Source organism: Lactuca sativa, chromosome 1 (genome assembly GCF_002870075.4).
Source record: "Lactuca sativa cultivar Salinas chromosome 1, Lsat_Salinas_v11, whole genome shotgun sequence".
NCBI classification, from domain to species: domain Eukaryota; kingdom Viridiplantae; phylum Streptophyta; class Magnoliopsida; order Asterales; family Asteraceae; genus Lactuca; species Lactuca sativa.
In genome coordinates this window covers 6,386,827-6,400,669 of record NC_056623.2, presented here as the reverse complement: position 1 = coordinate 6,400,669, position 13,843 = coordinate 6,386,827, and the positions used below count along the sequence as shown (strand labels likewise).

Genomic DNA, 13,843 nt, shown 5'->3' with positions numbered 1-13,843 from the left:
TCATGAAAGATCCAGGCATATCGACAGAAAATACCACTTCATTAGACATCGGGTAGAAGAAGGACTACTTGTCGTCAAAAGAGTATTGTCACAAGAGAATCATGCAGATCCCCTCACAAAGGGTCTGAGTAGAATTAAGCACGTTCAGCATGCGAGGAGCATTGGTCTAAAGGACGATATTAGTTTTAGTGATTCGATAGATATTTTAGAAACTTTTAACAATGTAAATGAAATTGAAATTTGATGATTAATTAATGGAGATTTATTTATGAGTATTGTTTACTATATTTTGTTAATTGTTTATTTTGTGTTTCAACTTTGCATGTTTTACTTCCAGAATAATTGGATTATTCAAATTATCCACAGTCGATCACACTTTGGAAGTAAGTAGTGAATTAATACTGTCATGAATTGGCTTGTATATTGTCTAAGTGTTTAGACATAGCAATTGTTTGCTGCAACGTTCATGAGTACTCCTGAAATGGAGATTTGAGTATTGGATTAAACCTACGCTCATAGAATTACTTCATGGAATTTATCACGAGTAATTATGAGATGATAATATCGTATAATCTTTAAACCGATATATATGAGTTGTTGTTTACGAGTTGGTTGTGCATTGATCATCCGTAAACGCATCAGTAACTTGATGTTATAAAACGTATTATCGTGTACGATTTGATGAGTAAATAGTACAAGCTTATAAGTCAAAGTTTATCCGTTCCTTTTATCCTAAGAAGTAAAAGTGATATCTTGGCCCCTCGATGATTTTGTGTTGACTTATGTGTCGGGCCCGATCAGGACTGAATTGATGTGTTCAATTAAGTTCTTCATCATACAAATCAAAAATCGGGAAACAAACAGTTGGAAAATGAGAATGATTATGTTCCATGTCTTTGTCCACATGATATCTTGCAAAACGGAGGATTATATGATCCCTTATCTTAAGGACACACAACTGACTGGGTTAGAGTTCGACAACGACTTTTGAAAGCTATGATTGCTGGCCAAATTTTGAAGTCATATTTGCAGTTATAGTTATTAGACTTATCCAAGTGGGAGATTGTTGGATTAGGTATTTAAGCCCATAACTATAATTGGTATGTACTTGATTTGATAGTAGCATGGTCCTTTTGGGTTGCCTTCACCTTAGCAACTTGATAGGATGACTTTTGGAGAAAATGGTTGAATTTATTATTTGGAATAATAAATTGATTTATTAATGTATTATGACAATAATATATTAATTAGTAATCATGTTATTTAATTAGTATTTAATCAAAAATAAATTTAGAATTAATTTTGGGATTAAAGGAACTGATTAAAGAAGAGGGTGTTGCCTTCACCTTAGCAACTTGACATGATGACTTTTAGAGAAAAAGGTTGAATTTATTATTTGGAATAATAAATTGAATTATTAATGTATTGTGAAAATAATATATTAATTAGTAATCATGTTATTTAATTAGTATTTAATCAGAAATAAATTTGGAATTAATTTTTAGATTAAATGAACTTATTAAAGAAGAGGGGCTGTTTTGCAAATCATTAATAGTTGTGAAGCTGAGCTGATGGACTCCTTAATTGGGAGTAGAAGAAATTCTATAAGAAAGCCCTATAGATTTTGTCCAAGGCTTCTTAGTAGGAGGTCCATTGGTTGCTTAAGCCTTAAGCAGGAAATTAAGGTTTCCTACAGAAACCCTAGCAACTCTTAGCTATACAAGGAACCCCTAGACTTGGGATTTTGGGCCAATTATTGCATACAGAGAACCCTAGCCGAAATTCTTAGTGCATTCCTCTTCTAACCTCTCTTCGTTTTGCTACTGGTTTTTGTGAACCATTAGAGGTGCAACATTTGAGGCACTAAGCTTTCAAGAGCCAAGGATCAACAAGGAGCTCTTGTTATTACTACATAACAAGTACGATAATCATCAAAACCCTTTTGTTATATGATTTTCGAAAATTGTATGCTAGATCTAGGGTTTATTGCGTTAGTATTCAATTGCATGTTCAACTAGCGAAAAACTAGATCCAAAGCAATTAGGGTTGCATGATCACATAGGATGTAGTTATGCCCATAACCCATCACAAACCACTACCCACCACCCTTCACCACCACTCCCCACCACCACCCATCATCACCACTACCACCCGCCCCCACCACTGACCACCCTATCGCCACCGACCACCACCACCCATCACCACCACTCGCCACCATCATCCCCACCCACCACCTACCAAAACCATCGACCACCACCCACTTTTATCATCTATCACAACCACCCGCCACCACTACCCCACCCATCACCCACTAAAACCTCCATACATCACCACCACCCGCCACCACCACCACCAGCACTACTTATCACCATCACCCGTCTCCACCACCCATCACCACCACACGCCACCTCCACCTTCCACCCACTATAATCACCATCCCTACCATCACCCACCACCCACACATGTCACCCCCTACCACCCTCCACCACCACCACTACCTACCACCTACCACCACCGAACATCACTACACACCACCACTGCCCATCACCACCACACGTGATTATGTTTATATAATCACATATGATTATGTTTATCTAATCACATATGATTTATATGGAAAATATTCTTTTTGTCCATATAAATCATATGATTATATACATATAATCACACGTGATTAGATATATTTAATCAACTGTGATTAGATATATTTAATCATATATGTCATTATCACGTTCTCGATTCAATAATAATTTTTTTGTCAAGTTTAATCATATATGATTAGATACATATAATCATATGTGATTATATGTATCCAATCACATATGATTTATATGAATAATATTCATTTTTGAGTTTCGTTTTAATAAATTTTCTCATATATTTAATCACATATGATTATAATTATTTACTCACATATGGTTAATGTGGACACAAATTTGTTTTAATGTTCTTGATTCAATAGTTGTTCTCATGTATATAATTACATGTGATTATATATATACATACATACATATATATATATATATATATATATATATATATATATATATATATATATATATATATATATATATGTATATATTTCATCACTTATGATTTATTGAATCAAGAATGTAGAAACAATTCTTTTACATATAAATTATATGTGATTAAATACATGAGACCAACTATTGAATTAAGAAGACAAAAATGAATATTGTCCACATAAATCATATGTGATTAAATACATATAATCACAAGTGATTATATGTACCGAATCACATATGATTTGTGTAGACAAAATTCGTTATTTCTTTCTGGATTCAATAGCTAGTAATCATATGTGAATATATGTATCAAATCAAATATGATTAATATTGATAATATTTGTTTTCACATTTTTGATTTAATATTTTTTTCTCATATACTAAATCATATATGATTGTATCTATTTAATCACATATGATTAATGTGGAAAAAGAAAAATTGAATCGAAAATGCGAAAATAAATATTGTGTACATAAATCATATGTGACTAAATGTACAAGAACAACTATTGAATGAGAATGCAAAAACAAATATAGTCCATATAAATCACATCTGATTAGATATATATAATCTCATGTAATTAAATATACAAGAACAACAACTGGACCGAGAATACAAAAAAGAATATTTTCCACATAAATTCTATGTGATTAGATACATATAATCACATGTGATTATATACATTTAATCACATATGATATATGCGGATAATATTTATCTTCATGTTTTCGATTCAATAGTTGTTCTTGTGTATATAATCGTATGTGATTATATGTATCTAATCACATATGATTTATATAGACATCATTTTTTGTCAATATAAATCATATGTGATTATATATATATATATATATATATATATATATATATATATATATATATATATATATATATATATATATATATATAACATGTGATTATATGTATTTAATCAAATATGATTTATGTAGACAATATTTATTTTTTTGGTTTTGATTGAATAATTGCTTTTGTGTATTTAATCATATGTGATTATATGTATATAATCACATATGATTTGAGGTGGACAAAATTCATTTTTGCTTTCTCGATTCAATAGTTGTGCTCCTGTACTTAATCACATGTGATTATACATATAATCGCATGTGATAAAATACATGAGAACAACTATTGAATCAACAAAGCAAAAATGAATTGTGTCCACATAAATTATATATGATTAGATTCATATAATTACATGTGATTAGATATATTAAATCATATATGATTAATGTGGATAAAGATTTGTTTTCGCGTTCTTGATTCAATATTTGTTATCATGTATATAATCACATGTGATTGTATGTAGCTAATCATGTGTGATTTATATAGACAAGACTCGTTTTCTCCAAATAAAATCATATGTGATTAGAAAAACATAGTCACATCTGATTAAATGTATTTAATCACATATGATTAAAGTGGAAAAAATAATTATTGAATCAAGAATGCGAAAATGAAATTGGTGACAACATGGACCATCCTGAGAAAATTGCCAATCTTGCCCCTCAAGGATTTGGAATTTTGAAATGTGATTGAAAGTTTGAAGAAAGTAGACACACTAAGATCTATAGAAAACTAAGTCTCATGATTTTTAGGTATTCTTATTTACTTGCACGAATTTTAGAAGTTGGAGGACAGATTTTGGAAAATTGATCATAATAGCTTTATAATCACTTTTGGTGTTCTATTAAGGGCTTAATGGTTAAGCCTTAAGTTTATCACTTTTTATATGATAGTTGGTTACTTATTAGGCTTTTAAAATGTGGAATTCAATTTAACCTAAGGGTCTTAATGTTTGGCTTAAGGAGGGTTCAAAGTTAAGGATTTTAACATAAAATACCACTTTTACACTTATTAGGGTTAAGTTGCCAACTTAACCATTAAGCTCTTTAAGTCACCTCTTGGAAGGAAAAATGAGTCCTATGTAGAGGCAAATTAAACAAAGACAGCAAAATATGTTTGGGGAAACTATGCAAGATTATAAAATCTAGTTTATAATCTCAACAACCAAACATTCAAGTTATTAAAAATGTTTAGGGAAATAAAGTCCAATAAAAAAAGTAAAAAAACAGAGACAAATTAAACAAAGACATCAAAATGATGCTATTTCAGAAAAAAGCCATCGACAAGCACATACCGACTACAACAATAAATACACCACCTTGTTCTTGATTTATTTGTTGAGGTTTTTTCATTGAGGTATTTCATCGAACACTTGGTGTTCATAAAAAATCTATAAGATGTCACAATGTCTACGAGATTAACTGAAACGAGATAGAAGGTAATTACCTCAAATGAAAGAGTAATGAAACAACAATAACAATACGAACCAGTTAAGAAAAATCTGAATAAATCAAACCAATTCATTATAGTTTTATCCTTAATTCGAACAAAATTAAACCATTTCATCAAGTAATAAACATACATGGTTCAATCGATCTTTGTACTCTGATCTAGATGAAGTGATAGCAAACTCATGATGATTTAGGGATTCTCATATGCTCCGAGAAAAACCAACGAATTATGTTGTCAATTGGGACTTATGGCTAATATAGTGAACGATGAGTTCCTTGTCGTTTGGATGAAATCGGAAACCGGGTGGTTCGTCGGAGGTCCGATGGTCTCGTGGTGGTCCGACGTGAAAATGAGACGACATAAACAAAACAGGTATAACGGGTGGGAGTTGGGTGAGTATTTAGTATAATACCCCGGTGTCTTTTTTAATCCATCATCCTTGCATCTCCATTTTGAGTTACTCACAAAATTGTCACCTTAGAGACAATTTTGTTCTCATTTGTTCTTCAAATAAAAATTGTTTTCATTTGAATATATATATATATATATATATATATATATATATATATATATATATATATATATATATATATATATATATATATATATATATATATTGGTCGGAATAGCAATACACATTTTAAGCTTATTCATTTTTGAGAATGACATTTGAAGTGTGGAAGCCTGGATTGGGATTTATTTTTTCATTTTGCAGTGTTTTGATACGATTTGTTTTTTTTTTTTTTTTCCTAACAAGCAAGACTTTATTAACAAACAGCAGGTATGATTTGGTGTTTACGGTGCTTTTTCCTAGACCAGTATATATTTGTTTTTTTCTAAGTGAAATCTTTGTGGTACATGATATTAAGTACCCAATTTACTAATTAATAAAAAATAATTTACGTGGCCATGAAATCAAGGTTTTGATTGGATCCACATTTATTGGTATATAACTTTCTTAAGAAGTAATACCCACGAAAGCACAATGGGTTGCTCACTAGCTTTTTAGATAATCTAGGAAATCTTATAGTACTTCTCAAAATTAACAATAATATTGCTTCCTAATTCACAACATGCTTCTATTTAAACAACCATCATTCTATCGAACATCATCCCATACCACAAAACCTGAACTTCCATACACACTTCCTCCCATTCTTCATGGCAACGACCATAAGCTCTTTTCTTCATGAAGACATGATCAGTTTGAGGGGTAATACTCTCCTTGCCATGTTTGAATCTTATAACTTGAACACCAGTACACTACTATTGTATGCTGTAATAACATTTATAACGCTTGGAGTTCTGACGTGGACTTTGTCATGTCCTGGAGGTCCAGCATGGAAAAGGGGCCGCAACTGTATTGGCTTTGTTTCCATTCCAAGTCCCAAAGGACTTCCAATCTTTGGCAGCTTGCTTGGTTTGGCTCATGGCTTGCCTCATCGAACCCTTGCATCCATGGCTCAAACTAGCCAAGCAGCATCCCAGCTCATGGCTATCAGCTTAGGGTCCACCCCTACTGTGGTAGCCTCAGACCCACAAACCGCTCGTGAAATCTTGACCTCCCAACACTTTGCCAACCGTCCTATTAAGCAGTCGGCGAGGTTACTTATGTTTAACAGAGCTATTGGGTTTGCACCCAATGGAACCTACTGGAGGCTCTTGAGAAAAATTGCCTCATCTCATCTCTTTGCTCCCAGGAAAATTTCCGCCCATGAACCTGCACGCAGCCTGGAATGCACCTCCATGCTAAATGATATTACTACGGAACAATCGTTGCATGGATTTGTTGTATTAAGAAAGCACTTGCAAGCTGCTTCTTTGAACAACATAATGGAAATTGTTTTTGGCAAAAGCTACAACAAAGTTGGGGATGTTGATGAATCAATGGAGCTACAGGAGATGGTAAGAGAAGGATTTGAGCTTTTAGGTGCATTCAACTGGTCTGATCATTTGCCTTGGTTGAACTACTTTTATGACCCATTTCACATCAAGGAACGATGCATGGCTCTTGTTCCCCAGGTCAAGAAATTCATCAAGAAGATAATAAATGAACACAAACTCAGAGGCTCAGTGAATCTCCTAGACGATTCAGACTTCGTTGATGTTTTGCTCTCTTTAGATGGCCAAGACAACCTTAGTGAGGATGATATGGTGGCCATTCTATGGGTTAGTATCTCTTCCTTTTTATATATACATAGGTTCAATTCGTTAGAATGGAATTCCTTGGAATTACATGCATAAAACTATTTTTGTAGAAAGACCAAAACACTAAACACTATTATAATCCTAATTTTTGCTATATAAGCCCTTTGTTACATAAAAGCAATTTATCTTTTCGTGTTGTGTCCGGTCTTTTATAAATAAATGTCTTAATTTCTACATATATATTGGTAATGCATTGTTTAGTACCAGAACAATTGAAAGAGATAGATTGTCTAGTTTACACTCTAATAATTAAATATATATGATATGTTGATTGTTTAATATATATGGGGTTTATGACAACTTAATTAGTTTTAATACAAAAAAAAAAAAAACCTTTTTATTTAGAAAAGCATTACAAAATAAGTGATCTAGCTTTATATTTTTTTAGAGTTGAATGCATTAATTATCAGAGAAAATGTTAAAATTATATGAAAAATGAAATGATGATATAAAAATCATTAAACTCTATAAAATTTAATTCAATTAATTGTGGATGTAAATCATCTTCATAAATCTTCCAAGTATAAACTTAAACAAAATACTACATATTTGGCAATGACTTTATTGTTTAACTTGGATATAACTGAATTTATGATCATTCTATTAAATTATTAATTGTATGTGGATTTCAAGACTATAAGCTAGAAAGTTATGGGTGTTCTTTTTTCTAGTTGACCTTTGAAATAAGACTACATGTTGTTTGCCAACAACGAAGATAATAAATTAATTTTGTATACCCTCTACGTGGGAAAAAGGAAAAAAAAAACGCTAGAAAAATATTGAAGGCCCGGTCATATACGTGTGTTTCGGTTATCGTAGACAAATCATGCTTTTTTAAGCTTTAAGAGAATGTCTTCCGATAGAAACATTTTTATGTGTAAAAGATTTAATAAAAAATTATTTTCTAGATCCGTTTTGCCGACCAAATATTGCCGTTAATAAAGATTTATGTACGTCACAATCAATTAGTTACGTACCACAAATATTTTGTATATTAAAACTTTTCGTATTTTTATAGAAAAAAATAGTTTTCATCATATTTAATGTTTAGTTGTTTACATCGAATATATCTTTTACGTACTTGAATGTAATTAACTATATAATTAACTAATTATAAATGAAGACACATTAATTTGTTATAATTCTCATTTCTCAGTCGTTTGTCATACTGATCAACTAGTTACTAGTACATATCACCACTTTAATTAAGATGAAGTTGTATGTTATATATTACCAAATATTATGGTTATCATGTGCTAGCTACAAGGCATTGATTTGAATAGATCATGTGCTTTTTCTGGAACAGCAATTTATCATCTCTCTACTTGAATTTTTTATTTAGGAAATGGTATTTCGAGGCACTGATACAATTGCTCTTCTAACCGAATGGGTCATGGCTGAATTAACGCTAAATCAAGGCATTCAATCCAAGCTTCGATTTGAAATTGACAGCTTTATGGGAAACAAAAGCACCAATAATGATTATGCAGATATAACCAAGCTTCCCTACCTTCAAGCTGTTATTAAAGAGACCCTCCGTCTTCACCCACCTGGCCCTCTCCTATCATGGGCTCGTCTTTCTACATCAGACGTCCATCTTAGCAATGGTATGGTTATTCCAGCTAACACAACTGCCATGGTCAACATGTGGTCAATCACCCATAATTCTGACGTATGGGATCACCCTTTCACGTTTGAGCCCGATAGGTTTTTAATTTCTGCAGGTGGTTCTAATGTCGACGTAAGGGGTAATGACCTTAGGCTGGCACCTTTTGGAGCAGGCCGTAGGGTTTGCCCTGGCATGAACCTTGGCATGGTTACGGTTAGCGAGTGGGTGGCTAAGTTGGTTTATCAATTTGAGTGGGTTCAAGACATGGGTCGTCCTGTTGACCTAACTGAGGAGCTGAAGCTCTCATGTGAAATGAAGCAACCGCTATGTGCAAAAGTCATTCCAAGGAATGGAGCTTCTGAAATGATGTAAGCTTTTGTGAGGGGTCCGCGTAAAATAAAGTACTCTCTTTTCAACGATAAACAAGAAACTAAATAAAGAATTGAGAGGGCAAAAATGTCATTCTTGTTATTAAAGGGTTGACTTAATTTTCTGTTTTATTTATCATGCATGTATGTCAATATTGGCGAAATTAGTTACCGATTTCGATAATGTGGTTTGTAACATATTTATTTGTGAAAGTATTTACTAGTTAGTTTATTGTGAAAGTGAGTATTTATTACTAGCTTATATATCGTAATTAGCTGAGATTATATTCCTCATTTTACCTGAAATTAATTGTTCAACCTTTGAAAAACATGACAAAACTATTTTCTCAAGTACAAAAAACATGAGAAACAAAAAAAAAGGACCAATTTCTTGAACAAAAAACACCAAACCCAAAGAACAACTGAACAAAAAGTATAATTATTTACGCTATGAATGTATAAAATCAATTTCAAGAACCGAGTACTACTCAAAAAATTCATCAATAAATTTGTAAATACCTTTTATTTATTCGTATAATGAATACATAGATAATTACCTCATCAATCAACTTATTATATATATACAACGTACAATTAAAGAATATCACCGATTATTATTTAGAATAAATAAATAAAGAGGATAAAGAAACTGGGGATAAATAATAATCTTGACAACAAATAAATAAGTCTTCTAGCACTTGGGCATATCCGGTGGTGGAGGCAAGATTCTTGTGTCTGCACTCTTCCCATTCCTTACTATGAATACCATCTCCATCCCCCAACTTACATGACGCTCGAAATGACAATGCATGAACCAAACTCCTGTAGATTAATTTAGGTATATAATCAAATGAATATATTAGTTAACATGATTAATTAGAATAATATATAATGAAATGAAATTTGAAATTGTCTTTTTTCTTTTTTCTAACAATTTATAAAACTAGAAGGAAATTGACTAATTACCAGGGTTATTTGCGCGGAATCTAATGGCTGTCCAGCCATTTTGAGGAACAGCAATTGTCTGCTGAAGAGGAGGATCAACAAGGTTATAATTGAGAGGATCTCGTTGTCTATCGAAGTTACCAAATCCAGACCCAACAACATAGAAACTATATCCATGCAAATGCATAGGATGATCTATCCCTGAAACCACATTTGTTCCTTGGAAAACAAGCTCCACCGTATCGTTATATTTCAGAATTTTCACCTCCGTCCCATCCATTGGAGTTTGTAGTGAATTATTCAAACTATCCGATGTGTAGTTGAAGATGAAAGGGGGATTATCAGGGAAGTCGTCGCCATAAACACCATTCATTCCACGGTAGTAAGCTCCAAGAATCGAAGTCCTTGGGGTATCAAATGTAATGTTGTTTATGCTTGCTGCAAACCTGTTATCCCTTCCCACACACGTAGCACAAGGCAATCTGTTAATCGACAGGGTATAGAGTAGCTTTCTCGTGATTTCAAGTGGAACGTCAATTGGATGAGCACTGCTTGCTAAACTTCGTAGGCTACTAGTAAAGTTCGCAGATGCATTTCGGTCGTTAAAAGTTGGAAGAAGAGGTGAAAAAGGTGTAGCTGATGCGTTGTAGTTCCCATTAATGTACTCGATGATGGCTGTGGTGGTGGTATTATCAAAGAGACTTCGAGGGTTGCTGTTGTAGAGCTTCGCTTCCAGATAATAGCGATTGCGGGGTTGATTTGCTTCTAACAAGAGGTCTATGGTTTGTCCCGGTGATATAGCCACGTAATTGGTTTTCATCGGCTTGGTGTAGGCCCCATCAGTTCCTACGACAGTGACTTGATGGTTTGCAATTGCAACGAACATGATGTTGTTCATCGCGGCATTCACCATTCGAAGCATGTAAGTCTTTCCTTGTTCCACTTTTACTGTGGTTGTTTCTGGAAACATTCAAGTACATATTACGAATCCTTAAGTATTATTATTCTATCCGAAAATACATCTTGCTAATATATACTTTTAGCTAATCACAAATTTGAAATTTGCACAATGAAAGATGAGAATCGAAGGAAGAACCTGGACCAGAGCAATTGTATTGATCTCCAGGTTGACCATTAATTGTTAGAGCATCAGAGATAGCTGGATCACCCCCGCTACGTAAGAAGTCTTCCATCACTGTCTGTATATCATTTTTCCACCACTCGCCTGCATGCATGTTCAAATATTGATTCAATATGCTTTACGTACGAAATATTCGAACGTAGAAATTGAAGGACATATTATTTAATTTATATACATATATAAGGAGAGTTGGGGATAAAGATTAAAGACCTAAGATGACAGGAACCTCTGCATGAGGTTTAGGAAACGGGAAAGTAGTTCCGATCTTGGGAGAGATGACTAGTAAACCATGTACGGTGGCTCGAGACCAGTCACTGTGTGCGTGCCACCATAATGTGCCTTCCTCATCGGAAAGGATAATCTTCTGGCTAAAACGAGAACCTGGTTGAATTGGGCATTGTGTGATGAACTCGGGCCCATCTGACCATGGATATCTTGGTAGTTTCACTCCATGCCTGTATACAATTACATACAACTCATAATGTTAATTATTCAAAAAATCATTCATATAAAACCAACTTGCAATTAGTAACATAATTAAACATGCATGTACCAATGAATCGTGATATTTTGGGAGGCTTGGTTGACAACATCAACGATAACGGTGTCTCCTCTACGAGCAGAAATGGTCGGACCAGGGTATTGTCCATTAACTGTCAAGATCTTTTTAGTGCTGCATAGCCGTGTGTAGTTAGTTTCTTGAACCTGCAAAACAAAAAAGTATGATAATAAGTTATTTGCAGTAATTCACTCCATAAGAAAGAAAACCAAAATGCCCTATATATATGACTGATCATAGCTAGGGAACCAAAGTTTACCACGAAGGTATATCGAACCAAAGCTGCTTGTGATTGGATGAAACCAAGAATCAATAAGAACCCTAGGAAAAGAACATGCATGTTCATGGATGTGTTTGTATAACGAAACGTATTTGGAAAAGTTTGTGGGAGTACTATGAATATTGGAGTTGATTACGTTGATAGTTTTGTATTGGGTATATGCTCTTTGCATGGATTCTTTCATGTATATTTATAGTACTCGTTAAGAAAGTGTCTGCTGGTGGCTGGTCTTCGACTAAATCAACCTTGAAAATTATGTGCTTTTCTAGTTTTACCAACTCGTTTAGCTTATCGTGTTAATACCTAACTTGCGTGCATATTGATTTGGACTTTTACGATGTTTTGACTTTTCTAATTATATATCCTTATTGTTCTTGACTTCATTTAAAGTCAAATACAAATCCTAATATCATTTGAAAATTCACCAACTCAATATTATACTGATTTTACTTTCTGATTGTCCTTTACTCGCGATCTATCAATCAAGGAACTTTCGCCTCTGTTGTGTTTTATCTATTTCATTAATATTTCCCCTTTATGTAATGCTTTACCGAATTATCACCTTTTTTGTTCGTAATATATTTTTAAACTTTTTCATGTGTCCATTAATGGTGTTTTGTGTAACTACTCATATACGCAGCTGAACAAGCATATAAATAGTTTATGAAGTTCAAATCTAACGTGTCAATATATAGACTATATATAGCTACTTGCAAAATTGATACTCACAAATATGTACATGAACGTCCAACTTCTTACAAATAATTGATACTCACAAATTTGTACATAAACGTCCAACTTCTTACTAATACATTTTTTATTAAGTTACTAAATATAACCGAATACAAATAAAATTAACATATTTTTTAAACAAAATATAAACTCTTTGTATTCTGAAAAACATAGGTTATCTGAAATGAATGGTTAATTGTCAAGATATATAATGGTGTTCTGTTTTGCAAAATCAAATCGGAATCAAAAGAACCCATTAAAATTATTTTAAAACAAAATAAATATATTTCTTTAATTAGCTAACCATTTAGTTAACAATATAAAACATGACAAATATACTTTCAATATATTATTTAATAATAAACAATTCAAAAGAGATTTTTATGTACTTAGTAAGTTCAAAACAAAATATTAGAAATTAAAAAAACAAAATTACATAGTAACGATCTTACAATTTTATGATCGATTCAAAGATCTTACCTTAAAATGAATCACGTATGATCACAATCGATTTATTTAGGTGGGATCGAACGATTATACGATCGAATTCGTGATTTTAACAACTTTGATGTAAAACATTAGTTACCTAAATCGGATAATTAAACCACCTTAATGTTTAATGAAATTATTTATTGAGGTGGAACTTTTAGTTGACTAT

At 32.7% G+C, this 13,843-nt stretch overlaps 3 protein-coding genes across 4 annotated transcripts; 1 reads left to right on the top strand and 2 right to left on the bottom strand.

The window, feature by feature from the left end:
- Positions 1–2,095: 2,095 nt before the first annotated feature.
- On the bottom strand, positions 2,096–2,522 carry LOC128126909 (uncharacterized). Its single transcript, XM_052765083.1, has 3 exons — positions 2,503–2,522; positions 2,332–2,439; positions 2,096–2,234 (listed from the first exon to the last, which is right to left on the bottom strand). The coding sequence occupies exons 1-3, from the start codon at positions 2,520–2,522 to the stop codon at positions 2,096–2,098; spliced, it is 267 nt and encodes an 88-aa protein (XP_052621043.1).
- A 3,530-nt stretch (positions 2,523–6,052) lies between these two features.
- Positions 6,053–9,801, top strand: LOC111875987 (cytochrome P450 78A7). Its single transcript, XM_023872507.3, has 2 exons — positions 6,053–7,512; positions 8,894–9,801. Exons 1-2 carry the CDS (start codon positions 6,505–6,507, stop codon positions 9,530–9,532), a joined length of 1,647 nt encoding a protein of 548 aa, XP_023728275.1. The 5' UTR covers positions 6,053–6,504; the 3' UTR covers positions 9,533–9,801.
- Positions 9,802–10,024: 223 nt separating this feature from the next.
- LOC111875989 (laccase-14) lies at positions 10,025–12,610 on the bottom strand. Of its 2 annotated transcripts, none has more exons than XM_042896724.2 (6): positions 12,433–12,610; positions 12,168–12,319; positions 11,825–12,069; positions 11,576–11,698; positions 10,495–11,433; positions 10,025–10,350 (listed from the first exon to the last, which is right to left on the bottom strand). In XM_042896724.2, exons 1-6 carry the CDS (start codon positions 12,517–12,519, stop codon positions 10,220–10,222), a joined length of 1,677 nt encoding a protein of 558 aa, XP_042752658.1. In that variant the 5' UTR covers positions 12,520–12,610; the 3' UTR covers positions 10,025–10,219. The 2 variants fall into 2 exon arrangements, with proteins under 2 accessions (XP_042752658.1, XP_023728277.1); XM_023872509.3 differs by having other exon boundaries at positions 10,027–10,350; positions 11,570–11,698.
- Positions 12,611–13,843: the final 1,233 nt, after the last annotated feature.